This window comes from Stigmatopora argus, chromosome 21 (assembly GCF_051989625.1).
Source record: "Stigmatopora argus isolate UIUO_Sarg chromosome 21, RoL_Sarg_1.0, whole genome shotgun sequence".
Taxonomy (NCBI): Eukaryota; Metazoa; Chordata; class Actinopteri; order Syngnathiformes; family Syngnathidae; genus Stigmatopora; species Stigmatopora argus.
In genome coordinates this window covers 7,941,584-7,965,329 of record NC_135407.1, presented here as the reverse complement: position 1 = coordinate 7,965,329, position 23,746 = coordinate 7,941,584, and the positions used below count along the sequence as shown (strand labels likewise).

Here is a 23,746-nt window from a genome sequence, read left to right as displayed (position 1 = left end):
GTCAATGGTAGCCAGTAAGTTGATTCATGCATTAACTTTAGAGCCAACGCAAGAGTAGGAGGTTCCCTTAGTTTGACTGTTGTTGGTGTTGATAAGCTAAAGTTGCGAAATGGTTTATGAAAAAAAAAGTTGTTGTTTTTTTAGTGCTAATTGCACTGCACTGTTTTATCGAATGGCGTCTCCCAGCCGGGCGGTGCTAACATTCTCCGCCTTTGGCTCGGAACCTTCCAATCAAGCAATCACGGGAACCGATGCGAGGCCAAAGAAAGGAGAAAGTGCAACATGGCGCCGTCGAAGGAACAAAGAAGAAAGTTTGCAATTACTACGACGGTAAATATCGGCTCCCTTGCTTCCCCACTCATGTAAATGTCTTTAACGGCCTTTGGCGGGGCGAAGGTCCTTAAAGTGCGATGTTGAACGGTTAAGCTAGCCGGCTTTAACCTGCTGCTAACTAGCTTGCGTGCTAAGCTAGCATCTCATATGAATGCAACGTTTGCAGCCAATTAGAAAGCTAACCAGCGAAAGAATGTCAACATTAAACCGTTAGTTCAATGTGAATAATGCAAGTTTGTCCCATGTTTACTAATGCTAAATTGATGATTTATCTCGTTCATATGTCCTTTCTTTAGTCACCCTAACCCGGCGAAGAGATGCCAAATACCATCAAACCGACATCGCCGTCTAGTGGGCCGGAGGACTCAGACCACGCCATAAAATGGCAGGCGGAAAAGGACCATGTAACGTAAGGCTTTTAAAAAAATAACCTTGTCTACTAAGGCTTTTTTAAACTTAAAAATGACCAGGTATATTAAGCTTTTTTTCTTTAAAAACGACATAATATAGTAAGGCTTTTTTTCCTTCAAAAACGACATAGTATAGTAAGGCTTTTTTCTTTAAAAAAACGACATAGTATAGTAAGGCTTTTTTTCCTTCAAAAACGACATAGTATAGTAAGGCTTTTTTTCTTCAAAATCGACATAGTATAGTAAGGCTTTTTTCTTTAAAAAAAACGACATAGTAAAGTAAGGTTTTTTTCTTAAAAAACGACATGGTATAGTAAGGCTTTTTTTTCGTAAAAAAAATGACAATGTATAACAAGGCTTTATTTATTAAAAACGACATAGTAAAGTAAGGCTTTTTTTTCTTAAAAAATCGACATAGTATAGTAAGGCTTTTTTTTCTTAAAAAAAAAAACGCTTTTTTCCGTAAAAACATGACACAATGTATAACAAGGCTTTATTCATAAAAAAAATGACATAGTATCGTAAGGCATTTTTCTTAAAAAACGACATAGTATAGTAAGGCTTTTTTCTTTAAAAAAATTACATAGTATAGCAAGGCTTTTTTCTTAAAAAAACGACCATGTATAGTAAGGCGTTTATTTATTTAAAAATGACCATGTATAAGTAAGGCATTTTTCTTAAAAAACGACCATGTATAGTAAGGCTTTTATTTATTAAAAAAAAATGACCATGTATAGTAAGGCTATTTTCTTTAAAAATAAAAAACGCATTGTGAGGCATTTGAGCAATAATAGTCATATTTGACTTTATTGTATTCCCCACAAGTTCACACCTTGCCTTGTTTGTTGACAGACTCGTACCGTCGCACCCCGGATTGCGCCTTCATCCAGGAGTCTCCGGCGCCCCAGTGAGCGGAGGCTGACACGGTCATGCTTTTGGACGGCTCCCGCAGATGCAGGCGGACGACTTTGCCGGAGGGCAAATCCTCATTGATCTGTAAGTCCGACTGTCATCGTCGTCGACATCATCACTTTGGTTGCGTGACCTTTGTCATTCATGTCCAGTCGGGAAGAGCTGGCTGACCGGCCGCAGGAGCAGTTGGGACAGATGCACGTCGCCACCGCCTTCGTCATGCCAGGTTGAAAACCGTGTCGCCACCGTAAAGATATTAGCGTCGTAGGACAAAAATGTCGTCATCTTATGCAGTGTTGAGGAATAATTGTCTTTGTGCCATGAAAGATGCATTGGACAATGTGGAAGAGGAGCAGGAGGTCTTTTGATTTTGTAGGCTAATTATTTTAACAAATGTTGGTGTAATGACCTAAATGTAAAATTTAAAAATGTTTAAAGTTTTTTTTAGTAAAAGGTAATTAGGCTTTTGTCGCAGGCACCAAGAGTATCTCTGCGGGGTTCGAACCAGCAATCACTCCATGGTAGGCATATACTCTACTGTGTGTGCTAAAGGGCCCTCGCACCTTCCCACTAAACTTCGACTGGCTAAGTGTTTTTGGTAAGAGGGCGCTCGAGTAATATGGCTAAGTGTGCAAGCCGCCTCCCTACTCAGCATGGTCGTGTCCAATCAAACTTTTTGGGTGGCTTATTTGAAATCCTAGGTAACAGCCAGTGTCTTTTAAATTTTTAGGCCAATTATTTTAACAAATTTTGATGTAATGATTAAATGTAAAATTTAATTTTTAGTTTTTTTTAGTAAAAGGTAATTAGTCTTTTGTCGCAGGTGGCTCTCCCCGCCGAAGGCGGGGAGAGGCACTAAGAGTACGTCTGCGGGACGCGAACCAGCATCCACTCAGCGGTAGGCGCATACTCACTGTGTGCGCCAAGGGAAACGTGACTAGGTGGAGGAGGTGGGGAATCCAACGCATTATCTTTTGTATGGTAAGTTGGTGCTCCACTATATATAGTACCCATTTGAGTTGAAGAGTGAGAACTTGAAGGATGTGGGAATCAATGGTGGTTTTGCCTTTTGGACTTTGTAATAAATGGAAAAACAAATGACACACGCACCATATTAGGATCAAGTCGTTTAGTTAAACGTGGTAGAAACGGTGTCCGGTCCGAATGCAGCAAAAGTGTTTTGTTTTGTAAAACAGGTGGCGAAGGCTTGGCCGGGACGCTTCACACTTCCAGCTCAAAGTCAAAGTAGTGGGGGTCAAAGTAGTGAATCCTCACGTAGCCGTCCTCTCCTCCGCTGCTGTAACTGGAAGGCGTCGGTGGAGAGAAAAGGCACAGCGAATGAGGCGGAGGACGCGACACCACGCCGTCCGTGGCCGTGGGCTCACCTCCTGCCGTCCGGGTGGAAGGACACGCAGTTGATGGGTCCAAAGTGTCCCTTGACTCTGCCAAACTCCTCTTCGTAGGCGGCGTGGAAGAACCTACGGGATCAAAAGGTCAAGCAGAGGCCACGCACGCCACGCACGTGCTCGCTCTCACCTGGCCTCGAACTTTCCGATCCTGGTGGAAGTGGTGGTCACCTCCATGGCCTCTTGTCCGCCGCCCATCACCACCTGAATCGCAGAAATTTAAAATAACCACAAGAACGCTAATCATTTCCTGGAGATGTACTGTATTTTTGATTTCAAAATAAAATGAGAAACTTTTACACTGATTTTTGCTCTTATAAATCTTTTTTAAGATAAAAGGAGATCTGTTTTCCATTCATGGGTATGAAGATATTTTTCCATGAAATCTAAAAAGAATGACTTTCAAAAATTGTTGCAAAGCCTCTCAACGATGGTCGATTCGTCGGCGGCGGCACACTCACGTGGTCCATGATGGGCGAAATGGAGGCCGAGTTGACGGGTCGCTCCGTCCTGAAGGTCTTGATGTGGTCCAGGGAAGTCGAGTCAAAGAGCTGAGGAGCATCCAAAGTTTTGGGGAAAGCCAACTCCAGAGCCACGGGGAAAACGGACGCCTCACCTTAGCCGTGTTGTCTTTGGACGCCGTGATGACCATGGTCAGGTCCACCGACGTCTGGATGGCGTTGATCTGCTTGCTGTGCTCCTTGATGTTCTTCAGGACCTCCCCCGACTGCACCGCGACAAAGACGCGCACGCTCGTGAGCGATCGCAACGGGGAAGGGGGCGGGGGACCCACCTTGGCGGCAAACTGGTTGATCTCGCCGTTTTCGTGGGCGGCGATGACGAATTCGCCCAGCGGTCCCCACACGGCGCTGGTGATCTTGTGCTCGCTGCAAGGGATGGTCAAGTACGGCTGGTTGTCCTCTGAGGAAAGAGCTTGTTTTTTCCCCCCCCGTCGTTGCAAAAACCACCCGTTCCGACGGACGGGAATCTTCCTACCAATTTGCTGTGGATCCCGCAGGTCAAAGAAGTTGAGGAAGCACTGGTAGCCCATCTGTTTGTCGGTGGAGAACATGATGATGTTGCCGCTGAAGTCGAAACCGCACGTCCTGACCGCCGAGTTTGTGTTGAGCAGGGCCAGCTGTTTACCTGCCGTGGCGTCAACATTGTTAACACTTTACGGCCGACTTGATCTCATGCTGTCCCGATACCACGTATTTAAAAAAAAGACCACTTTTTGAATAAAACTAAATTACCGCAAGGAAGGACACTTGAATGCAATACTCCGAGTAAAACGACTAGTTATGTTCTCAGGAAAAAAAAGTTTGAACTACAACTTACCCGTCTGGCAATCCCACAACCTGCAGCTGTTGTCTGCCGACCCCGTCAACACGTTCTTGGTGTCCCCTGAAGAACGTTCCGTTAAGGAAGCTTCGACCGGGAGTAGCGTGTCATGTTACAAAACAACAATAACGTGAAAACTGTTAGGATACAGTCGCAGTCGACACACCACACGGCTCCCGTGTGTCCATTGTAGGTGCCCAGACGCTCGCCGTTCACGGAGTACCACACATTTGCCACCTAGAGAGAAAAATAAAGAGCAAACAAATAAGCAGGATTCCACAAAAAGTGAGGCTGAGGTCATATTTACTTTTTATCTGTGCTCTCCATTTCAAATAAACCACAGAAAACCTTTAAAAACTTGGGGTTGTCCCCAAAGCCGCTACACTGGATCTGCTTATTTCATTTGTACCAAATTTTTGAGCTCCCCTAAGCAATATGACTGGTATGCAAGTGCGTATACAAGGATTCATGTTAGTAACGAAAGAAAATGGCTAATAGGATGGCAGTCATTGGAAATTTGAGTCTATAAATGAGTTTTATAGTTGCCAAACTCACCGTGTCCTTGGCCACGGAGAAGATGAGGTCTCCTTCTCTGTTGTACTTGATCTGAGTGATGGACCTTTCGTGGCCCTGAAGAAGAATAGGTTTCTGCGGAGAGGAGATACGTGTCAGTGTTCATAAACGCGACAAAAATCAATGTTAGCTCAGGAATGTTTTCCGAATTCCGGCCATTGTTGATTCTTCGTCCAATTAACGAGCCATTAGCGTACCGGCTGCCGGAATGTTGAGCTAATGTTAGCCACGCTCAAAATAAGTGTCAGGTAAAGCATTCGGGGAAAGACACGAGTCTAATAACGTTAAACAGAGAGAATTTACTAACCATATTTGCCAACCGAGTGTTAAAATTCGGTGTAGGAAAGGAAACAGGACCAAAAATAAAAGCAGAAAATAGTCACTCGTGCATCAGTCGGCGAAGCCACGGCGGAAGAGGAAGTGACGTATTTTGTCCAGGGCAAACATTTGACTGTGCGCCCTATAGAAACACAGTTGCGCCCTCTAGCGTATTGGAGTAAAATGTACTTCTTTTTTTTTACACTTGTATAATCAAGCAAACGTACGTAAATTGTTAGTATCAAGGTAACGAAAAATTTTAATTTTGTGTATATTTCAGTATGAAAAAAGTTAACGATATTTTGAAACGAGACAATTAATCTAAACATATCGACTAGTTTGATGAGAAGGCCGCTTTTCGGCCACATTATTTTTTTTAAAACATAAACTACATGTGATAAAATGACAGTTCTAATAAATTAAAACTTACTATATTATATCACTGTTATTGTGAGTACTGACTGGAAATCCCGAACCAGTTCGCTCGGATCTGTCAAATTTGACAGGCGCCGAGGACCCCTTGGTCATTCTGCGCACGCGCACATCTTCCAACGTCATCGGGCAAAAAGTGACGACGAGTAAAAGAAAGCTTACCAGTTGTACTTAATTCCATCCCGTACACAAACAAAAGCCCTTTGTTTTCTTTTTTAAAATGCTGCCCGGCAGTCTGAAGTTATGAGGTAGATACTCCGAACACATACTTACGCTGGCATCGCCTCGTTGAAAATGGAGCGGGAGTTTGAGGACATTGAATCGGAGGGCCGGTGGCACAAATTGTACATGGTAAGTGGAGTTAGCCGAATTAGCATGTTGCCAACGTCAGAGTTGGCTTTTTTAAAATTGTTTTTGAACGTTAAGAGGAACATTTAACACTTGAAGCTTAATGTTTGTAATCTGTCTGAATTCCAAAATATAATAATAATAATAAAATAAAGTCATGTATCGTGTTACTTTATAATTTAGGATTCATAGCAGTATGAGAATGCCAGTAAATAGAAACCCGGTTAAAGGTAAGCACAGACTTTTTAAACCAAATTAAATAAGGCAAGAGTAAAGACACAAAAAATGGTAAAAAGGAAGGAAGGAGTCAAAGTTGTTATAAAATGGAGGATGAAAAAACAGCCACTCTTTAAATTCTTGACAAAACCTTACTTTGAAAGGCAGCAGTAACTGGATTGGATTGGATAACTTTATTCATCCCGTATTCGGGAAATTTCATTGTGACAGTAGCAAGAAAAGGCATAGTTATAAGTTAGACAGTACAGTCGCAAAGGCCGCACAACAACAAAGCAAAAGCAAAAAGTACAACGCAAATCAAAGTAAATGGAAACAAACTGGAACCACACACAGGAAGTCTTCCACAAGATGGGGAACTTCTGCAGACTGTGACCGAGGTTGAAAATATGCAGAGTCACTCTTCCAAGCTTATCCGCACAGTTCCTCAGTAGTCTGGAGCTGAAGAAAACAGCAGCAGGGCAGAACTCCTCGACTCCGTTGCTGGTAAGCGCCGACAGCTCTTCCATCTTATCCCACGATGGAACGGTTGGTCAGAAGCGTTGCCTCTTCTCCCGGCACTTTTGTCCAGCTCCGAATCCCCGGCGGCACCGAGGTGTTGCTCCTTCCGCTGCGTATTGTAACAGCTAGTCCCATGTGTGTGACAGCGTAGGCATGGCTGAATGGTTCCAAAAAAAGAAGTAGCCGAAAGAAGCTAGGCTAACGGAACAAGGAAAGTTGTAAAAACTTAAAGTATAAAGTAAAGTAAAAAGGAATGTATTAAGAAATATTAAAATGTAATAAAAAAAAAAGATAGGAGGGCTGTAAATAACGAAAAACATAAGAGTGTACAGAGCTACTTCCATTGGCTCCCGTGTGAACGGCACCATCTTGGAATGTGAGTCATCTAACCTCAGAAGCGTTTTTTTGGGGGTGCCAATAACCACTTTCCACAACATTATCTGTTCTCTATATGACAACAGCCATCATTTTTTTCTGTCATTTTGCAGGAAATCCGAAGTCAGTCCCACGAGTGCTCCTACAAAGTGGCAAAGTATCCTGAAAACCGCAGCCGCAACAGATACCGAGACGTCAGCCCGTGTAGGTGTACGCGGCACGACGCGGCGCGCTCGCCTCCGAACTAAGCCCATTTCTGACGTCCTCGCGCTGTCTCCCCTAGTTGACCACAGTCGGGTGAAGCTGAAAAACTCCGACAACGACTACATCAACGCCAGCCTGGTGGTGATGGAAGAAGCGCAGAGATGTTACATATTGACTCAGGCACGTTTGCGAAGCGTTCCCGGGACACCGGGCGGCCAACCAACGTGCGTTTGCGTGTCCGCAGGGTCCCCTCAGGAACACGTGTGGCCACTTCTGGCTGATGATCTGGGAGCAAAAGACCAAAGCCATCGTCATGCTCAACAGAGTGATCGAGAAAGGCTCGGTGAGCCACTCCTTGCCGTAAGAGTATTTCCAAAACGCTTGCTTGAACGTCCGCTTGGCCCTTCAGGAAAAGTGCGCCCAGTACTGGCCGACGGCCGAGGAGCGCGAAACGCCGTTTAAGGACACACGCTTCCTGGTGGCCCTGCGCTCCGAAGACGTCCAGTCTTACTACACCACCAGAGTGCTGGAGTTGCACAACATGAGTGTCCGTGTTGTTTAGTGAACAAATTATTTCTCTCAATATTTCAAAAGGTCAAAGGTCCCACTTTCACGTGCGTGTTGACAGACGGGCGAGAAGAGGGAGATCCACCACTTCCACTACACCACGTGGCCGGACTTCGGCGTGCCCGAGTCGCCGGCGTCCTTCCTCCACTTCCTGTCCAAGGTCCGCGAGTCGGGAGCCCTGGGCGCCGACCACGGGCCCGCCGTGGTGCACTGCAGCGCCGGCATCGGCCGCTCGGGGACCTTCTCGCTGGTGGACACGTGTCTGGCGATGGTGAGGTCCGTCGCTCCGCCGCCACGTCCCGCGTCAAGACTTTTGGGCGCTCTCGTCTCGGCAGACGGACGGACGAAAAGAGGCGTCGCCGTTGGACATTGTCCGAATCCTGCTGGACATGCGCAAGTTCCGCATGGGTCTCATCCAGACGCCAGACCAACTGCGCTTCTCCTTCATGGCCGTCCTGGAGGGAAGCAAGTGGATGGAAGGGGGAGACGCCTCGGCGCAGGTAACGCCCGCTTACGGCTCCGTCGAGGGAGCCACCAAAAACGCCCGGTTCATCACCGGCAGAGTCGTCGGCGGGAGCCGTCCGGGGAAGAACGAAGAGCCGCTGTCGCCAATTCGCCGCCGGGACGCCACGGTGGTCAGCGGGCCGAGTCGGCCGGCGGCCAAGGCGAGCGCCAGAGGCCCGGTCCGTCGCCGGAACGGGGACACGCCATCGCACAGTCGCAGTCAGTATCCGTCGACGCTGGCGCTATATTTGTAATCAAACTGTGTTCGCGGAATGATCGAAAATGAGGTCATTTAACAATGGATGTGGTCGATGGCGGTTATGAAACTGCCGGCGAGTCAGAGAGGAGCTATTTAAAAAGAAACTTTTTCTACATTTTAAACCAATTCAGAGAAATATAGCACATGAGCGGAATTGTTTGTTTTTTTGCCTTGAGGTCACGGGAATATTTTGGGATGGCCGCGCCTGACGCCATGAAAGTGTATTTGACGAGCTTTCTGATTTTTTTGCAGCAAACGACGCAGGGAAAACAGCTTCTCCGTTTCCCAAAGCCAAAGGACCAACGACGGCGACAGGAAGCGCAAAAGGTGACCAACGCACACTTGTCTTTCTTTTTATCTTTAGCCGCCAGTCTCAAACTCTCCTCTTCCTTTTTTTCTTTATCTCCTACAGAGCAAATACTAGCGACTCCTGACCCAAAAAGCAGGCAGGGAAAAGACCGACTTCACTGTACTACTTCTTTGCCAGCATCTCTTGTTCCTCTTAAAATGGTTTACAAAAAAAAAGGAAGACACCAGCATTTCTCAAAACCTTATTATTCACAGCAGCGTTTATACCGACTGAAATAGGGACTATGCATTCTCTGACTTCTGATTTCTAGATGTGTATTTTTGGGAGGATGGAGGGGGGCTGGGGAAGACATTTTTGGGGAGAAATGTTTTATTTTTTATAAGAAAACTAAGTACTTGAAGCAGCCAAGGCATGTACATAGTGTTTTTTTGTTTTTAAAAAAGTCACATATGTAAATTAAATAGTTTGTTACAGAGAATTAGATGAAGAAAAAAAAGAGGCAATGAATTTTTCCCTCCGTTATCGTCTAATAAAAATGCTTAATTTACAGAATGTCTGGGCCTTTTATTTAGCTCAGTTTAATTGCGGGGAATGATACTTTTACGTCATTTGCCCCCCAAAAAGTTATGCGCGTAACCATGTCTTTTAGAATTTAATGCGTCCCTTGAAAAGAAAGCAAACGTGCACGTGAGTTTCTATCATTCCGCTATTTCGAGCGTGAGACTGATTTGTTTGGGTGTAGAGTTACGGACGTGGGCGGGACGGACTTCTGGGAAAGGCGGCGTGGCGACGGGCCAAGCGCTTTCAGTTAGTCGGCGGGGAAAACATCCACTCTGGCTCTGGTTCTGTGGGGCCATTTTTTTTTATTGAAAAACAAATTCAGAAGATAGCGGGGGGGATGCCGCTCCCGAACAGCAGACGCCAGGAAGTGGGGATCTTCCATTTGGCCTCAGGGTTCTAAACCGCGGGCGGAAAGATAGAAATAGTGAGGTCATTCCACCGCCGTTCCCCCCCGCGCTCGTAGTAATTTTGGTCATTTTGAATAAAACGAACAAATCAATTGAAGGATCCAGGTAGAAAAAAAATGAAGAAAATATCAATCATTGTGAATAAAAGTAAAAAATAAACTTCATAAAGAACGTTCTACTCGAGAAATACACGGAGTACGTCCGCCCTCTAGTGGAAAAATAAATATCGACAAAAAAGATCTTAAAAAAAAAAAACGATATTTCAATCTAAAAATAATCGGGATTAGTTGGAAATATGAGCGACTCACCGGGTTGTCCAGCAGGTGGAGCCAGTCATCCAGGTGATTGAGCAGCGTCACGGCGTCCGGCACGTTGTCCCCTTCGGAGCAAAACACCAGCAGTGCCACCAAAGGCACGTCCTCCCGGCAACTTCAACAGCCCACAATTTCAAATCGCGGCTTCTCCGACGATGCCGAGTAGCGATAAATAAATTAAAAAAATCGAGCCCCTACCCGTCGTCGTAGAGGCTTTTGGTGATCCCGCCACCGGGGACGCGGAGCCTGGGCTCTGGCGCGCCACTCTCCGAAGATCCGGGGCAAAGCGCCACTCTTTCCATCTCCTTCCAGCCTAACTCTTCCAAGGCGTCGCCACAACTTTTCAGGAGGCTCGGCGTCGCCAGGTACCGCAGGGGAGGGCTGAAAAGACGAACGGCGATTGGTCATTTTGCGACTTTTTGCCCCCTCTCCATAATATTACGGCAAAAGTCATATTGCGTGATATTGTAATATTACGAGTTGATTGTAGTAACATGATAAATCATGGCTTAAATCAAATGATAGTACGACTTCCATTCCCTAATACTTTGACTATTCTCGTCGTCCTTTTTTCTTTCCATGCAGTTGCTGCTTTAAGCCAAAAGAGGGCAGAGATCTGCAAAATCTTAACAAAGTATGGCGCCCTCTTGTGGTACAAAGTAATAAGCACGCGATTAAATAGTCAAAACCTGTTCAGAAAGCTTATTTGTCTTAAAATGTGGGGAAATTGCTTTTTTTCACCTTTTCCATACATTTGAAAGATTTTTACATTAGGAAAACGCTCAAATTAGTTTAAAAAAATCTATGATAGGATTTTTTATTTTAAATTAAATGGTCTTTTTGGCAAAGTGGCCACCTTTGTGGATGAAAACTGACCCTAGCAGCTGTTGGTCGTCTCTGTGGTAGGCGTGGGTGCTGGACAGGACCAGCGTCCGGCAGAAACCGCTGCTCTTGATCCAGGAAAGCAGCAGTTGACGGAAACGTTTGGATTTGCTCTGCCGATTGGGGGCACAAAAAAAACCTTTAGAAAAGAAAAAAATACATGATATCCGCGGATAGAAATCCAACGCCCGTCACACACCTTTACGACGGGCGCCCTGATCTGAAGCACGGCCATCTTGAGCTCCGGTGCCCAAAAGACTGTGGACAAAAAGCTGGTCTCAATTTAACAGGCACCCGATCGCGTCATTGTCGGCGGATCGGAATCGGGTATTGTGGGTTGCACCTTCTGCGGCCGTGTGCAGCTCATCCGTGTCCTCCTTGCCGGTGGCGTACGGGTTGTTGCCTGCCATGGGGATGAGGCAGTCGCTGTGCAGGTAGCCCACCCTGGGAAGCTGGAGGGTTGAGATCAGGAGGTCCACTGCCAGCTGACCCACGTTGCCCACCGCCACCGCAGGCTGACACACAAGAACATTCACGTTCATGTTATTTCAAGAGTCATTCCAAAGAATGGCTAGTAAGTAGTTTTGCTTAAGTTTGGTTTGAAAATATGGCGTCATTACTTATGACTTTTCATAAGGTTTCATCTACCGCAAATTATCTTCCTACTTTAAACTCTTAGCTAAAATGAATGACTGTGTGTGTAAAATACACACAGACGTGACGTTGTTTTGCAGTTCGTCCTTTTTTAAATGAACTTTGGACACAATATTAAATGTGATGGCAACGCTGTGTGTAAATAAAGTTTTGTTGAATTTCATAGTTATTTACGTGAATACTGTATTTGCAACTAAAATCGTATTAGGGGGAAAACACTGACGGGATATAGAGAGAAGGTGGACGAGTTTTGTTTTCATTTTGTTGCTCTTGCTTGAAAATAAACCATTAAAACCCCCAACGAAATTGTCGTTGTACTTGTTGACGTTAGAATGTTTGTTTTTAAACTTTCGTCTTTTCCCGTTAGGTTATTTCTGTACACAGCATTCGTTAAATGGTTTTTAAAAAAAACGTACAAGCTGATAAGTAACACATTTATATTAAATACGTAATTGAGTCAAGTTGATGTCCCTTGTTGGGCTAATTAGCAAAATGACACGAATTCAGACTTACCATAATAAGTATCGAGTCCTTAAACACCGGCGTGGTGTTTTCTGAAGGAATAAACATCTTTTGTGTGCGTGTTTTGTTAATAATATGTTCAAATTTCAAATAAAAGTGGCTAACTGTTGAAATACGTGTGTTAGGTTTTCATGTCAGGCGCTTTTGGGTCCTGGCGGTCCTGATGCGACGACTCATGGTCATTGGAGGCCATTGCAGTGCCTGATCGTAATGTGCGACTAACATGGGCTTCAAGAGTGTTTTGCGTTATGTTTAGCAGCAATAAATATTTTTCCAAGACTTTTTACAATTGGTTGTTGTCTAAATTATTCAATATAATTTTAAATGATTGTAAAAAGTTTTGAACAGGCGCTTGTTGATGTTCTGTTTAGAGAAGGCAGTAAAGTACGGTGTTTAGTAATTCCAAAGGTAACGTAACAATACTTTTTTGTTAAATTTAATATTGACGACTAGCAAAAACATTTTTTAAATAGCTATGGTCTGCCAAAAGAATGAGACGAGTCTATGACGGGGAAAGTATGATATAAAAATGTTCATTTCTTACTTAAAGGGCCAAGGTGGGAAAATGACAGCAAATTATACGTCTAGTAATCAATATTTTAATTCATCCGGCATTTCTCCTCCTTCAATGGCTGCCAGGGCATTATCCACCATCTTCTGCACCATCTTCCTTATGGTGTTGATGGTGCTGGTGCCAAGATGAGGTGTGATAATTACGTTGGGAAGACCAAGGAGAGGATGATCCCTGTGAAGAAAACGAGCTCTTATCGCATGTAAGGCACTCAAATATGAGGGTGAAGGTCAAGGACCACCTCGGTAAAGGTTCAGGATCCGTCACGTCCAAGGCGGCGGCCCGTATGGTCCTCCCCTGCAGGGCTTGAAACAAGGCGTCCTGGTCCACCACCGCACCTGAACAAAGAGGAGACCACTGGAAGCTCTTCCACGTACTTCCACATAGTGCCGGAACACCCCCAAAAAGGCAAAGGGAAGTTTCCACCTCTGCTGATGTTAACCAGTGTCGCGCTGGGCTTCATGAGGGCTAGCTCCCGGGCGCCGATAAGGCCGATGGTCTCGGGCGTCAGACACACTGACAGCACCACGAAGTCGGATCGGCCCAGCAAGTCGGCGAGGTTCTCGCAATAAGTGGCGCCCAGCGTCTGCTCGTCCTCGGCGCTCCTAAACGAACTCACCGTTTCCCTTTTCTTTCCCCAGCTAACGCTACGAAAACACACTTGCTGTTCCTTACCTTCTGCTTCTCTGATAATACAGAATCTTCATGTCAAATCCTCGAGCCCGCCGAGCGATTTTGTAGCCGATCTTCCCCATTCCCACAATCCCCAGAGTGGAGCCCGAGACCTCCACGCTGCCTAGCCACTGCGGCAAGACGGCGGTCTCGGGATTGGTCGTGACGTCGTGACCTGTAAAGACGCCGGCCAAAGTGCGACTGCTAAATGATGGGTTTGCACGCACTTTAAGACACTTCATTTGCCCCTCCCAGTCCAAATGGGCCGGACGTCTATCGCCGTCAATGGCAGGCGAAGCGTCGAGCCACGATTGACGACTCTAACCTTCGACGACGTTGCGCGCCGAGGCGAGGAGGAGCGCTAGGGCCATGTCGGCCGTGCAGTCGCTGACCACCCCGGGCGTGTTGGCCGCCCTCACCCCCGAGCGGGCGATGGCGGGCAAATCCAGGTGGTCGTATCCGGCACCCCCGCTGGCGACCACCTTGAGCGCCGGGAGCGAGGCGAGCAGCGCCGGCGTGGGCTCCGGGAGCTTCATCCAATTGAACAGGACCTGGATTTTGGGGGCGTGGCGAGCCGGCTCCTTCAGGAAGTCGCGGTGGCTGACCACGCGGAAGTGTCGCCCGATGATATCGGCGGCCTGCTCCGGGATGCCCCGCTCGCCAAACTCCGGGATCAGAGCCCACGGTTTGTCGCCGTCCATCGCCTGTCGGAAAAAGTCCCAAAATGGATAGGGATAAGCTTCAGCACCCCCAGAAAATGAATGGGTGAAAATTCCCACAGCTGATCGTACCGCCATCGAACGGGAATCGAACCCAAACCGTCTGCACCAAAGTCGATTGAAACAAACACTGCATTTTGTGCATATTACAGTTTTATTTTGCGATTATATGTTCAATATAATGAATGAAAGGATGGGCTGTAGAAATTAGAATTAGACTCGACCTCTGACTTCATTGACCTTGGTTTAGCATGAAGGCTAAGAAGTAAAAGATTCAAATGTCCACATTTAAATTGACAAGTGTACTTACTTTACACCATCTGATCATCTCTAAATTAATGTCACAATACAGTTTCTTAATTTTGTACAAACCCCTGCTGGAGCAAATTCAGACGAGACTTTTAGGGAACTTTTATTTAAAAAAACACCCCCAAAATGGCTTTCTTTGGATTGAGTTTCAACACAAAGTTGCACATTTACAGCTGAAAGCAAAGCAGAAGGCAGCAGACTTTGACCGCCATTTGTAACCAGATCTTAATACGGGAATATATTCTCATAAATTCAATTTTCACCTAACTTTGGCCATCACAATGAATGAAACAATGTTGTAGTACTTTACCTTGTGATGTTGATGCCTGGTCTTCACTTGAAAAGTCCACCAGGTCTTGACAGCTTTCCTCAATCTTCCACAACTGTGAACAAAGTGAGCCTGCATACCGACTGCAGTGTCATCTATCACCAATTAAAATAGTGCTCATACGTGTTAAGCATTATTGAAAGAACAGAGTAGGACAGGTCGAGTGAGTGTTGTTTGTCAATCATTGGCATGGGTACGGTGGCTGAATTGGTCGCCAGCCAATCACAGGACACAATCGGACAAATAACCATTCATGTTCAGACCTCGGAACAATATAGCATGCAATTAGCCTAGCATGTTTTTGGCCTGTGGGAGGAAAGTGGTGAAGCGAACGTGCTAACCACTAACACTATTGAAACTATCTTAAGTAAACGCTCAGCGCTCAGCCTGTCCCCACCCGAGAATAAAGTCACCTCTAATCCGTCCCGCAGATAAGTCCGCCGAGGATGACGCACGTCAATGGCCGCGGTGAAGTAACAGGTCAGCGCGGCCAGAGCGACTCTCGCCACCCCCTTCACGCTCCAAAAGACCTTCCCAATGGGGGTCGCTTTCCGCTACGGGCGAGCGTCCGGGTCGCCATCCATTAAGGGGCGCGTGACAGCCCTCAAAAACATACTTTTAAATGATATCACTAGTTTTTTTCTCCATTTTTTTCCATACCAATTGAGTGGCGGAGAAGTAAAAGCATGAAGAGGGGGCTTTGTTTCCCTCTAGCGTCAGTACCGCCTCATAGCACCCAGCCTAAAATGGAGCGTATGAAAGAAAGACGGCCTAGGTTTGTTTTTAAGCGTCTATTTGATGAATAATATATCCTTCTATGTTTGTTTTCGGTGAAAATGATTTCCAACCACCTCTGTTCCCGAACGTTCTAAGGATTTATCCAAGCTTGCCAGTCGCACAAATTTTGGCTGGGTGACCTATCGCCCTTTGGGTGTCCGTCGTCGACCAAAACGGCGACGGCAGCTTGTTTGCAGTTTGGCAAAAACAGATGTGAAGGCGGCAAAGGGCCACGCTGGGAGGCGGGCCAAGCTTGACACGGACCGAGCCATTAGGTAAGAGATAATCGCACGATTGGTCGCCTCCCGTGCAGATCAGCGGCATCCCAAAAGCCAGCGTTACCTAATCGCGCCACCCGTGCGCGAACATGGGCTCGCCTTGGCACGCTTGGGTTGTTTAAGTGACAAAAGTTCCCTCGCAACCCACCAATTAATGCATTTACACGCCGCCTTCGACGGCCGTAGACGTCCAATCCATTTTGAGCGGCGCAGGATTTTTGCCCTTTTTCATCACTTCCCTTCGCCAAACGGCCGCTCGGATCAATGCCAAAAGCCATTAGTCGGCACTCGGGAATTCTCTGCCCCGGGGGGTCCCGACCCGCCCGGCGGATTAGGCGGGGAAAGGTCACCGCATCTTTACGTCGTCCCTACGCGGGGGAGCGGACGGGAATGAGGCGGGGGCGGCGTACATTAACGCATTTTGTCCAGTGGGCAGGGATTTTCTCATGTCATATTTCATAAGGACGGGGAGATTACCGTTTGGAATGATACGGCATGACATAAACGATACGACTTGGACCGTTAGCTGTGCGTTTAAAGGCTCGGGGTCGTTCAGTAAGGCCTTTCTGAGCCTTTCTGTCGTGCATGGGAAAGGAATTTAGAGGAAAGGCCGGTTGCATTGGTCTGGCGACATTAGGCAGATTACATGCAAGCCATTATCCAAAGTGATTCCTGTACGCGGGCGGCGCTCTGCGTGACTGTAAACAAATTGTAATCCGTCCTCACGAGTCTTGTATGGCTCATATTCCATTGAAGGCCAAGTCATGAAATGGAAAACCTGACTTGATTCCTTCACGAAGCCCGAAAGTGCCCTTTTCATTTCATTTCTTGGGCCCTCTTCACTCATTTTGAGCTTTTACGGGCCGCCACCTAAGCGAGCCCCACCGGACGAGGGCAAAGAACACGATTTATCCCCGATGAGCGTTCAAGGCGTCAGCGTGGCCAGCCTGCTGACTCAGCACGGGGAAGGACGCTTTTGCGAGTGAGCTCCCTAAGGCCATTAAGGAAAGACGGCCGATAAGCCCTCGCTGGCTAATCATCTTAAAGCCGAGGCCAAGCGTGGCTCCAAATGTGCTCGGCCGGCCTGCGTGAGGAGGACACCTGGTCCGCCGATTGAAATTTGCATCTCCCTCCACTCTTGCATTCATTCATTTTCTGAAGCACTCTGCCATGCAATTGTCCAAAAATAATAACTCCAAATCCAATTCAAATCCTGCCATCCTCACCCCAAAAAAACACAGCTAAAAAATGAAGTGGAAAAAGTCACCTCATTGTTTACATAGTCTCAACTCACACTATCATGGCGAATAAAATGAAAGGGATGAATCCATTAAATCCTCCCACGTATTAGCATCAAAACAAAAGCATTGGATATCACAAAAACGATTTGAATAGATTTTAAAATGTTGTTAAACGTGACAAAACGCTATGACTTACGATAAAAATGTAGGGAAAACTGCATTTTGCAAACGTAAATCTGTCCTTTTTCTCTTATAAATCAATAAGATTAATGATCGGGCGAGTGGCTATTTTTGGTCATTTAAAAACAAATAATATAAAACACGTCTCGTGTCGTCAATGGAGGCTGACAAATGATAAAAAGTTCATTATTGTACCTAATGTTTTGAGCCCTGACTGTCCATGAGGGAACTATCGGGTTTTGCGTTGCCGGGCCAACGCGGCCCCTCATTGGCCGCTTTCTAACCACGTGTTCTTAGGGCCGTGACGTCACGTCCCGAGGCTTGTCCCGCTCGCGGTGTAGACGTTCGGTCACAAGCCCAGAACGAGCGACGGAGTTCGGATCGAGTCCCAGCCGGGAAACTGCAGCTTCCCGTGTGGCTTCTCGTCCCCCCGTCGCCCGGAAACTTTTCTCCCACCTTGTTATGGGCCACTAAAAAGACTTTTTTGGAGGCCAGCTTCCACCCAGCGACTTGAAAACGAGGTAAGTTGGGCCGTCCTATCGCCTTGCTCCCCCCCAGCTGCGAAGCGCGTTGGTATCTTCCTGGTAGTTTTTTTTCTTCTTCTGTTGTTACACAGGTACGCAAACAGGTCGAATCTAAAAAGTCATTTAATGCGATAAAAAGCGCTTCGTTGGTCGAGAGGATTCTCGCACCGGATAAATCTTGAGCTACTTCTTCCTAATCGGATGAGACTGCAATTTGAATAGTATTTTTTCTCTCCCCGCAGCCCTCGATAGAAGCCACGCTTTTCCGTTTCCAAAAACTTGTTTCGTGGGCTGCTTTGTGCAAACATCCGCTGGGAATGCAAAATGCATTCGTATTTTTAGCCTTTCGGTTTGATTGGGAGAAGATCCCGAAAGGGACACAAAATGGATGCACACAATTTCGCCACTGTGGGCTATTGTCAATTTATGACTTCCTGTAGTGTAAAAACAAAACAAGCAAGTCTCAGAGGAAATAACTCTTTAAGGGTCAATAAATAATGGCTAAAAACAATTACAACTCCAGGGAAGTTGAAACAGACCCTGGTATAGTAGTTACACTGCAATTACTACAATAATAATAAACTCGCTTGTGTGAAAAGATCATTTTCAGTGGAACACTTCCCACAGACTACATACAGACACAGAATTTAGTGCAACTAAACAGCCTTACGAATGCACCAAGTGATTATTTTAAAGCGTCATCTAGGAAGTCTTTCGTCCGATTGAACAGTTTTATTTTGAGTTTGAAAAAGAAAAAAAGACATCCTTCGAGCCGGATTCGAACCAGCGACCTAAGGATTTCAGCCGCACGCCTCTACAGTCCTCCGCTCTACCAACTGAGCTATCGAAGGGATAGGAAGTAATGGCAGGAGGGTTAAAAAAAAGGGTTCGTCCGGCCTACAGAAATTCGACTCCACTTCCAGCGGTGTAAAAACTGAAACAGAAACCCAGAAAGTAAAATAGTAACCTTAAAAACATCCCCATAGTTAAATACGATGCCAAGAGATAATAGCCCCCTTCGGAGCGTCCTTCCGACCACTCCAAGATGGCGCAATCGGAACGTCTATTTGTGTCAACGCGGGCGAGCGGCGGTCACGGTTTTCTCACGGGTCCGCTCTTACCCGGAATCCGGCAAGGCCTCGCCGTCTGTAGCCTCAGACGCTGGCGTTTAAAACAAACAGGGCTCCCTTTGTGCTACTCGCCGCCGCTGTTTGTCCGGCCGGTTGTTTCGGGCCCCCACAAAGGTGGGAAATGTCGCGAGAAGTGGTTATTTTTGGAATCAACGTCGCGGGAGTGGCGTTATGTGGGAATTTGATCTGTTGGGAGTTTAGCGACGGCATAAAGTTGAATGTTGATGTAAGGATCGGGCCTTGTTTCCTAATCGCTCTTTTGCCGGTACACGGTCGATTGGTCGCCGGTCTTTTGGTCGCCCCGAAGGTTATTGATAATTACCATTTAAATTGTTGCTCAAATTCCCTAAATACAAACTGCAAATTACTATTTAGTCATACTTAATGCCCTAGTAATTATTAGGCTAAAGAAAAGCTCCACATTTCCCGGACTTTTATTGTTTTTTGTTGGAGAACTTGTTAAGACCCTGACTGACGTGGCTTCTTAAAGGGACAACGCATGTACATACAAACTCTTATACACTCACACGTCGGATCAGTGAAACTGCTTATGGCCATTGTTGGCTTTTATTGATGCCTAGACCGTGTTGTTTTACCTTGTTTTGTCGCCGGTCTTTTGGTCGCCCGTTGTCGCAGTCGGGGCGACCAAAAGACAGCGACCATAAGACCGCACACGCTTTTGCCTGTTAAACAATCACAGGGGATTATTCTTTTCTTAATATCGCTTAAAAAAATATTCGGGTTCCATCCCGATCCCAATCTGCGAACGCTAACCGCTCATAGCACCCCGCGCATCTTTTTCCCATTTAAAAAGGCCGTTATTCAACGCCCAAGTTGGGTACTCGACCCCCCTTGAGGATACGAGATGCTACCGCGTACGGCGAGCCGGCTCTCTTACTTGTCGCGTGCTCGCCGGCCGCCTCCCCGTTTCCAGGGGGATTAACGCGGGTGCTCTCCGGTCAAGATTTACCTGAGGGATATAAATGGCCGCCGGTTACGTAAGAGACGGACGGACAAGATGTTCGGGAAAAGAGGCAGGCTAAAGAGGCATTGCTACTTACCTCTAAGGCTCCTTCCAAAACAGGATTTTGATTGGGCAATCTGAAGATCCAGATCGGAATTCTGCGGGAACACATATGTGGCGTTTTGAATGTTCAAGTCGTGGTTTTTGTCGTCATCGTTACGCTTTTGTTTGGAGGGCCGACAATTTTTCTGATTGGCAATCAATCCTTTACGGGCGTTCAAATTTGTCCAAATCCTCGTTTTTTTCAGACTCATTTTTTGTTGTTGAAATTTTAGATATTTTGGGTAAAAAAAATTGGGGGAATTGCTATTCAGTTTTACAAAGAGGGAAAAAAGTCAAGCTCAATTGCATTATTTCTAATATAAATGGCAATAATCCAGAGGCATATTGTAAAAAAATACTTTTGTATGTATGTATTGACACTACAGAATTTTTTTTTGCAAAGAGCATAAAAGTCAAGAAAATCAGAATTTTTGTTAACCAAGCCATTTGTTCGCAATCTTTAGTTATTAAAAAAAACTCCTGATATGGCTGCAATATTGCTGACATTTTTTATATTTGGAAGCACTCTTTTCCGCTCTTTTATGCGACAGACGTTAAACAGAGGAGCGCGTGAGCGCCCCGCGGTGGCCGTCCTGGCAAAGGCGCTGTTACGTAATCGGGCGCCGTTTGTCGTAATAGTCTTAGCGGGGGTAGAAATAGCCCGGTTACTTCTGGCGTCTACTTTGAGGGATGTTCGAGACACTCTCGGTTTGTTACAAGATGTGACTTCTTTTAGAACGCCAGCTAAGTTGTTTGTTGTTTTACCCGCGGCAAATTTGTCGGAAAGGATAAACGGTTCCCAACGCCCACAAAATATCGTGTTTATCTACCGTGTAATGCTGCAAAATTCAAATGTGCGCAACCTTTGCCATTTTCTTTGTCGTCTTTCGATGTTTATCATTGTTAGCATTTAGCTAGCGATTGTTGGAAAATTTAAAATGTGCGCAACTGCCATTTTCTTTGTCGTCTTTCAATGTTTTTAATTGTTAGCATTTAGCTTTCAAATGTGTGCAACCTTTGTCATGCTAGTTTAGCTGTGCCTTTGACCTTTGACCTTGCTAAGTGGGAAAAAAGTATTTTCTTCAAGTGGGAGGGGCTTGTAAATGGCAGAGTTTGTACCTGGCGCGGGTATTTTTCTCAGGCCGTAACGTTGTCTCCGTCACCGTTGTGCTTTCAGCCATCCGAAGCAGCCGCCGCCGTCGTTGTCGCTTTGGCCCGCCCGCCGCCATGGGGAAACAGAACAGCAAGCTCCGCCCCGACGTGATGCAGGACCTGATGGAGAACACGGACTTCAGCGAGCACGAGATCACCGAATGGTACAAGGGCTTCCTGCGGGACTGCCCCAGCGGCGCTCTCTCCATGGAAGAGTTCAAGAAGATCTACGCCAACTTCTTCCCCTACGGCGATGCCTCCAAGTTCGCCGAGCACGTCTTCCGCACCTTCGACGCCAACGGCGACGACACCATCGACTTCCGGGAGTTCATCATCGCTCTGAGCGTCACGTCCCGCGGCCGTCTGGACCAGAAGCTCAAGTGGGCCTTCAGCATGTACGACCTGGACGGCAACGGTTACATCAGCAAGGCCGAGATGCTGGAAATTGTCACGGTGAGCCCCAACTCCGCCCCCGCCAATGCCGGCCGTGGCTCCGCCTCCAAAGCCAGCCGTGACCCCGCCTCTTTCTCCTAGGCCATTTACAAGATGGTGTCCTCGGTGATGAAGATGCCCGAGGATGAGTCCACGCCCGAGAAGCGCACCGATAAAATCTTCAGGCAGATGGACACCAATCGGGACGGTGAGAAACTTGGGATTGTCCTTTATTTTTCCTGCCAAAACTGAAATCTTGAGCACAAAAAGTCAAGAAAATCACAACAGGATTGGATTTTTAGAAAGACAGTTATTGATGGAACAACATAAGTTTACTACATGGATTGGAAATAACGGAGGAACTGGCTCCATCTTGTGTTAAAGTTGGGAAATGCAACAGAATGCATTTCGGAATGTTTGGCGAGCCATATTCAATAATATTTTCATCAATTGGCGTTTTTTTCGGGTACTCTGGTCCCATAGTCGGTTGGTATTTGAATTGAATTTTTTTTTTTTTTTTTTTGTTCAGGAAAATTGTCCCTGGAGGAGTTTGTGGAGGGCGCCAGGAACGACCCGTCCATTGTGCGACTGCTGCAGTGCGACCCCAGTAGTGCCGGCCAGTAGACCCAAAATGGCTTCCCGTCCGTTTTGCTTTTCTTTTCTTCTCTTAGTAGTTCATGATTGAAAGAAAAAAAAATCCCACCACCATTCGAGGGACATCTTTGAAGGACCACACAGCATTTGTTCGACAAAAATAAGTGAATTTAGGAGGTACGGAACTGCACTGAATCCATGTTTGCTGCTGGGCTTTTTGAGGTGGAGAGAAACAGACTTGGACCACTTGCTTTCTTTTTTTTCTTTTTCCAATTCCACAAGGATTCTAACCCGCATTTTTGGAAGGAACGTTACAGTCAAGCCCCAAATGAGACAGACATTTATTGCTAAAAACTAAATATGAAAAGGGGTAGACGTACAATCAGTTTCAAGTGAAACAAATTGGACATCTACTTTTTGGGTGAAAATTGGCCCCTGAAAAGCATATGTAAAAACCTGGCGCTATTTGTTTTAAATTTAAAATACAGTTCAAAACAAAAATACAATGACATCATTTTATTAATTTATGATGTCTCATTTTGGGCTGAACTATTTTGGGAAGGAAAAAAACCTTAATGTCTGGATTTATGTTAAAAACATTGGAGTATATAAAAATAGTATTAATAAAAAATATACTACCTATAGAAAAAAAATCCAATTCCATCTTGACTGGGACGTCCATTGCAGTCAATGAGTTAAATGTAAATTCAGGCATGAAGGGGTTAAAAGCTAACATGCATACTCGCTCAAAAACCAAAAAAGCAGTTTTAACAACATATTTAGTATTGCATTGTTTAATCCACGTTTGAGAAAACGTGGAAATTATTGGAATGTGATGTTTTTTGTTGTTGTTGTTATTTTACGATTTTCTTGTACTTGAAAGGACGCAAAAAATGTATGGTATATTTATGCTAGAGCAGGACCACACGCGCATCAGTATCAAGTCAACGCCACCCAATGGGAGGTTTTTTTTTGTATGTCACACTTTAAAAACAGTAAATTTCAATTGATTGTTGAATTGAGTCACTTTGAAGTATTTTTATTTTTTGTCAAATGCCCTGCCGGAGTGAAAACTATTTTTTGTGTGGGAAGGAAACCATGATTTAAAAAGAGAACGACTGTGACAATGATGGTAGAAAAAGCCGTCAGGTACTTTTTGGGTCCCGCTTTCGATAGCATCTTGTGGTCAAAGTGCCAAATATAGATGATTCATTAATATATATCGATATCTATGTATGTAAACGCAGTATTGTATGGTTTATACTGTACAGTTGAACAAACGAGGACATCGCAATCACTTTTTTTTTTCTTTTGGTGTATAGATTTTGTATTGTTAACTTTTATGTAGGATGTCCGTTTTGTTATCCGAATAAAGACAAAATGGGCGATTGGTTGTTTTTTGTTCC

At 45.6% G+C, this 23,746-nt stretch overlaps 5 protein-coding genes, 1 long non-coding RNA gene and 1 other non-coding gene across 11 annotated transcripts; 3 read left to right on the top strand and 4 right to left on the bottom strand.

The window, feature by feature from the left end:
- The first annotated feature begins 88 nt into the window (after positions 1-88).
- On the top strand, positions 89-3,366 carry LOC144067121 (uncharacterized). 2 transcript variants are annotated; one of them, XR_013297841.1, is made up of 5 exons: positions 89-330; positions 630-742; positions 1,596-1,739; positions 1,808-1,881; positions 2,452-2,584. It is a non-coding gene; the product is annotated as an uncharacterized LOC144067121 (long non-coding RNA). The 2 variants fall into 2 exon arrangements; XR_013297840.1 differs by lacking the exon at positions 2,452-2,584 and adding an exon at positions 2,852-3,366 and having other exon boundaries at positions 91-330.
- Positions 2,770-5,432, bottom strand: eif3i (eukaryotic translation initiation factor 3, subunit I). Its single transcript, XM_077590624.1, has 11 exons — positions 5,283-5,432; positions 4,958-5,050; positions 4,552-4,639; positions 4,400-4,465; positions 4,058-4,207; positions 3,855-3,982; positions 3,678-3,788; positions 3,523-3,612; positions 3,192-3,265; positions 3,041-3,133; positions 2,770-2,958 (listed from the first exon to the last, which is right to left on the bottom strand). Exons 1-11 carry the CDS (start codon positions 5,283-5,285, stop codon positions 2,877-2,879), a joined length of 978 nt encoding a protein of 325 aa, XP_077446750.1. The 5' UTR covers positions 5,286-5,432; the 3' UTR covers positions 2,770-2,876.
- A 391-nt stretch (positions 5,433-5,823) lies between these two features.
- On the top strand, positions 5,824-9,579 carry ptpn2b (protein tyrosine phosphatase non-receptor type 2b). Its single transcript, XM_077590905.1, has 10 exons — positions 5,824-6,076; positions 7,297-7,387; positions 7,467-7,567; positions 7,632-7,730; positions 7,797-7,934; positions 8,016-8,225; positions 8,290-8,454; positions 8,517-8,677; positions 8,970-9,044; positions 9,130-9,579. The coding sequence occupies exons 1-10, from the start codon at positions 6,020-6,022 to the stop codon at positions 9,149-9,151; spliced, it is 1,119 nt and encodes a 372-aa protein (XP_077447031.1). The 5' UTR covers positions 5,824-6,019; the 3' UTR covers positions 9,152-9,579.
- A 286-nt stretch (positions 9,580-9,865) lies between these two features.
- psmg2 (proteasome (prosome, macropain) assembly chaperone 2) lies at positions 9,866-12,547 on the bottom strand. Its single transcript, XM_077590906.1, has 7 exons — positions 12,359-12,547; positions 11,535-11,706; positions 11,391-11,449; positions 11,186-11,304; positions 10,508-10,690; positions 10,304-10,424; positions 9,866-9,984 (listed from the first exon to the last, which is right to left on the bottom strand). Exons 1-7 carry the CDS (start codon positions 12,413-12,415, stop codon positions 9,907-9,909), a joined length of 789 nt encoding a protein of 262 aa, XP_077447032.1. The 5' UTR covers positions 12,416-12,547; the 3' UTR covers positions 9,866-9,906.
- A 334-nt stretch (positions 12,548-12,881) lies between these two features.
- Positions 12,882-19,217, bottom strand: LOC144067077 (putative 2-ketogluconate reductase). 4 transcript variants are annotated; one of them, XM_077590568.1, is made up of 7 exons: positions 19,088-19,217; positions 14,949-15,038; positions 13,936-14,314; positions 13,614-13,785; positions 13,365-13,543; positions 13,180-13,276; positions 12,882-13,112 (listed from the first exon to the last, which is right to left on the bottom strand). In XM_077590568.1, exons 3-7 carry the CDS (start codon positions 14,309-14,311, stop codon positions 12,959-12,961), a joined length of 978 nt encoding a protein of 325 aa, XP_077446694.1. In that variant the 5' UTR covers positions 14,312-14,314; positions 14,949-15,038; positions 19,088-19,217; the 3' UTR covers positions 12,882-12,958. The 4 variants fall into 4 exon arrangements, with proteins under 4 accessions (XP_077446694.1, XP_077446692.1, XP_077446691.1 ...); XM_077590566.1 differs by lacking the exon at positions 19,088-19,217 and adding an exon at positions 15,380-15,985 and having other exon boundaries at positions 14,949-15,061; XM_077590565.1 differs by lacking the exon at positions 19,088-19,217 and adding an exon at positions 15,380-15,984 and having other exon boundaries at positions 14,949-15,229.
- On the top strand, positions 17,783-23,728 carry LOC144067080 (neurocalcin-delta B). Its single transcript, XM_077590572.1, has 4 exons — positions 17,783-17,963; positions 21,340-21,767; positions 21,849-21,954; positions 22,276-23,728. Exons 2-4 carry the CDS (start codon positions 21,390-21,392, stop codon positions 22,368-22,370), a joined length of 579 nt encoding a protein of 192 aa, XP_077446698.1. The 5' UTR covers positions 17,783-17,963; positions 21,340-21,389; the 3' UTR covers positions 22,371-23,728.
- Positions 18,730-18,817, bottom strand: trnay-gua (transfer RNA tyrosine (anticodon GUA)). Its single transcript is given in 2 exon segments — positions 18,730-18,765; positions 18,781-18,817. It is a non-coding gene; the product is annotated as a tRNA-Tyr (tRNA).
- Positions 23,729-23,746: the final 18 nt, after the last annotated feature.

Coding starts and splice junctions, on each gene's coding strand:
- psmg2 (XM_077590906.1), bottom strand. CDS start 12,415: ATGTTTATTCCTTCAGAAAACACCACGCCGGTGTTTAAGGACTCGATA. Junction 11,450..11,534: donor GCTGCACACGGCCGCAGAAG/GTGCAACCCACA, acceptor TTTTGTCCACAG/TCTTTTGGGCACCGGAGCTC. Junction 10,691..11,185: donor GACGACCAACAGCTGCTAGG/GTCAGTTTTCAT, acceptor TCGTCTTTTCAG/CCCTCCCCTGCGGTACCTGG.
- ptpn2b (XM_077590905.1), top strand. CDS start 6,020: ATGGAGCGGGAGTTTGAGGACATTGAATCGGAGGGCCGGTGGCACAAA. Junction 6,077..7,296: donor GGTGGCACAAATTGTACATG/GTAAGTGGAGTT, acceptor GTCATTTTGCAG/GAAATCCGAAGTCAGTCCCA. Junction 8,455..8,516: donor GGGGAGACGCCTCGGCGCAG/GTAACGCCCGCT, acceptor CATCACCGGCAG/AGTCGTCGGCGGGAGCCGTC.
- LOC144067077 (XM_077590566.1), bottom strand. CDS start 15,044: ATGCAGGCTCACTTTGTTCACAGTTGTGGAAGATTGAGGAAAGCTGTC. Junction 13,544..13,613: donor TATTATCAGAGAAGCAGAAG/GTAAGGAACAGC, acceptor GAGTTCGTTTAG/GAGCGCCGAGGACGAGCAGA. Junction 13,113..13,179: donor GATCCTGAACCTTTACCGAG/GTGGTCCTTGAC, acceptor TTTTCTTCACAG/GGATCATCCTCTCCTTGGTC.
- LOC144067080 (XM_077590572.1), top strand. CDS start 21,390: ATGGGGAAACAGAACAGCAAGCTCCGCCCCGACGTGATGCAGGACCTG. Junction 21,768..21,848: donor AGATGCTGGAAATTGTCACG/GTGAGCCCCAAC, acceptor TCTTTCTCCTAG/GCCATTTACAAGATGGTGTC. Junction 21,955..22,275: donor GATGGACACCAATCGGGACG/GTGAGAAACTTG, acceptor TTTTTTGTTCAG/GAAAATTGTCCCTGGAGGAG.
- eif3i (XM_077590624.1), bottom strand. Junction 3,983..4,057: donor GCGGGATCCACAGCAAATTG/GTAGGAAGATTC, acceptor CTCTTTCCTCAG/AGGACAACCAGCCGTACTTG. Junction 3,266..3,522: donor TTTCGCCCATCATGGACCAC/GTGAGTGTGCCG, acceptor TCTGCGATTCAG/GTGGTGATGGGCGGCGGACA.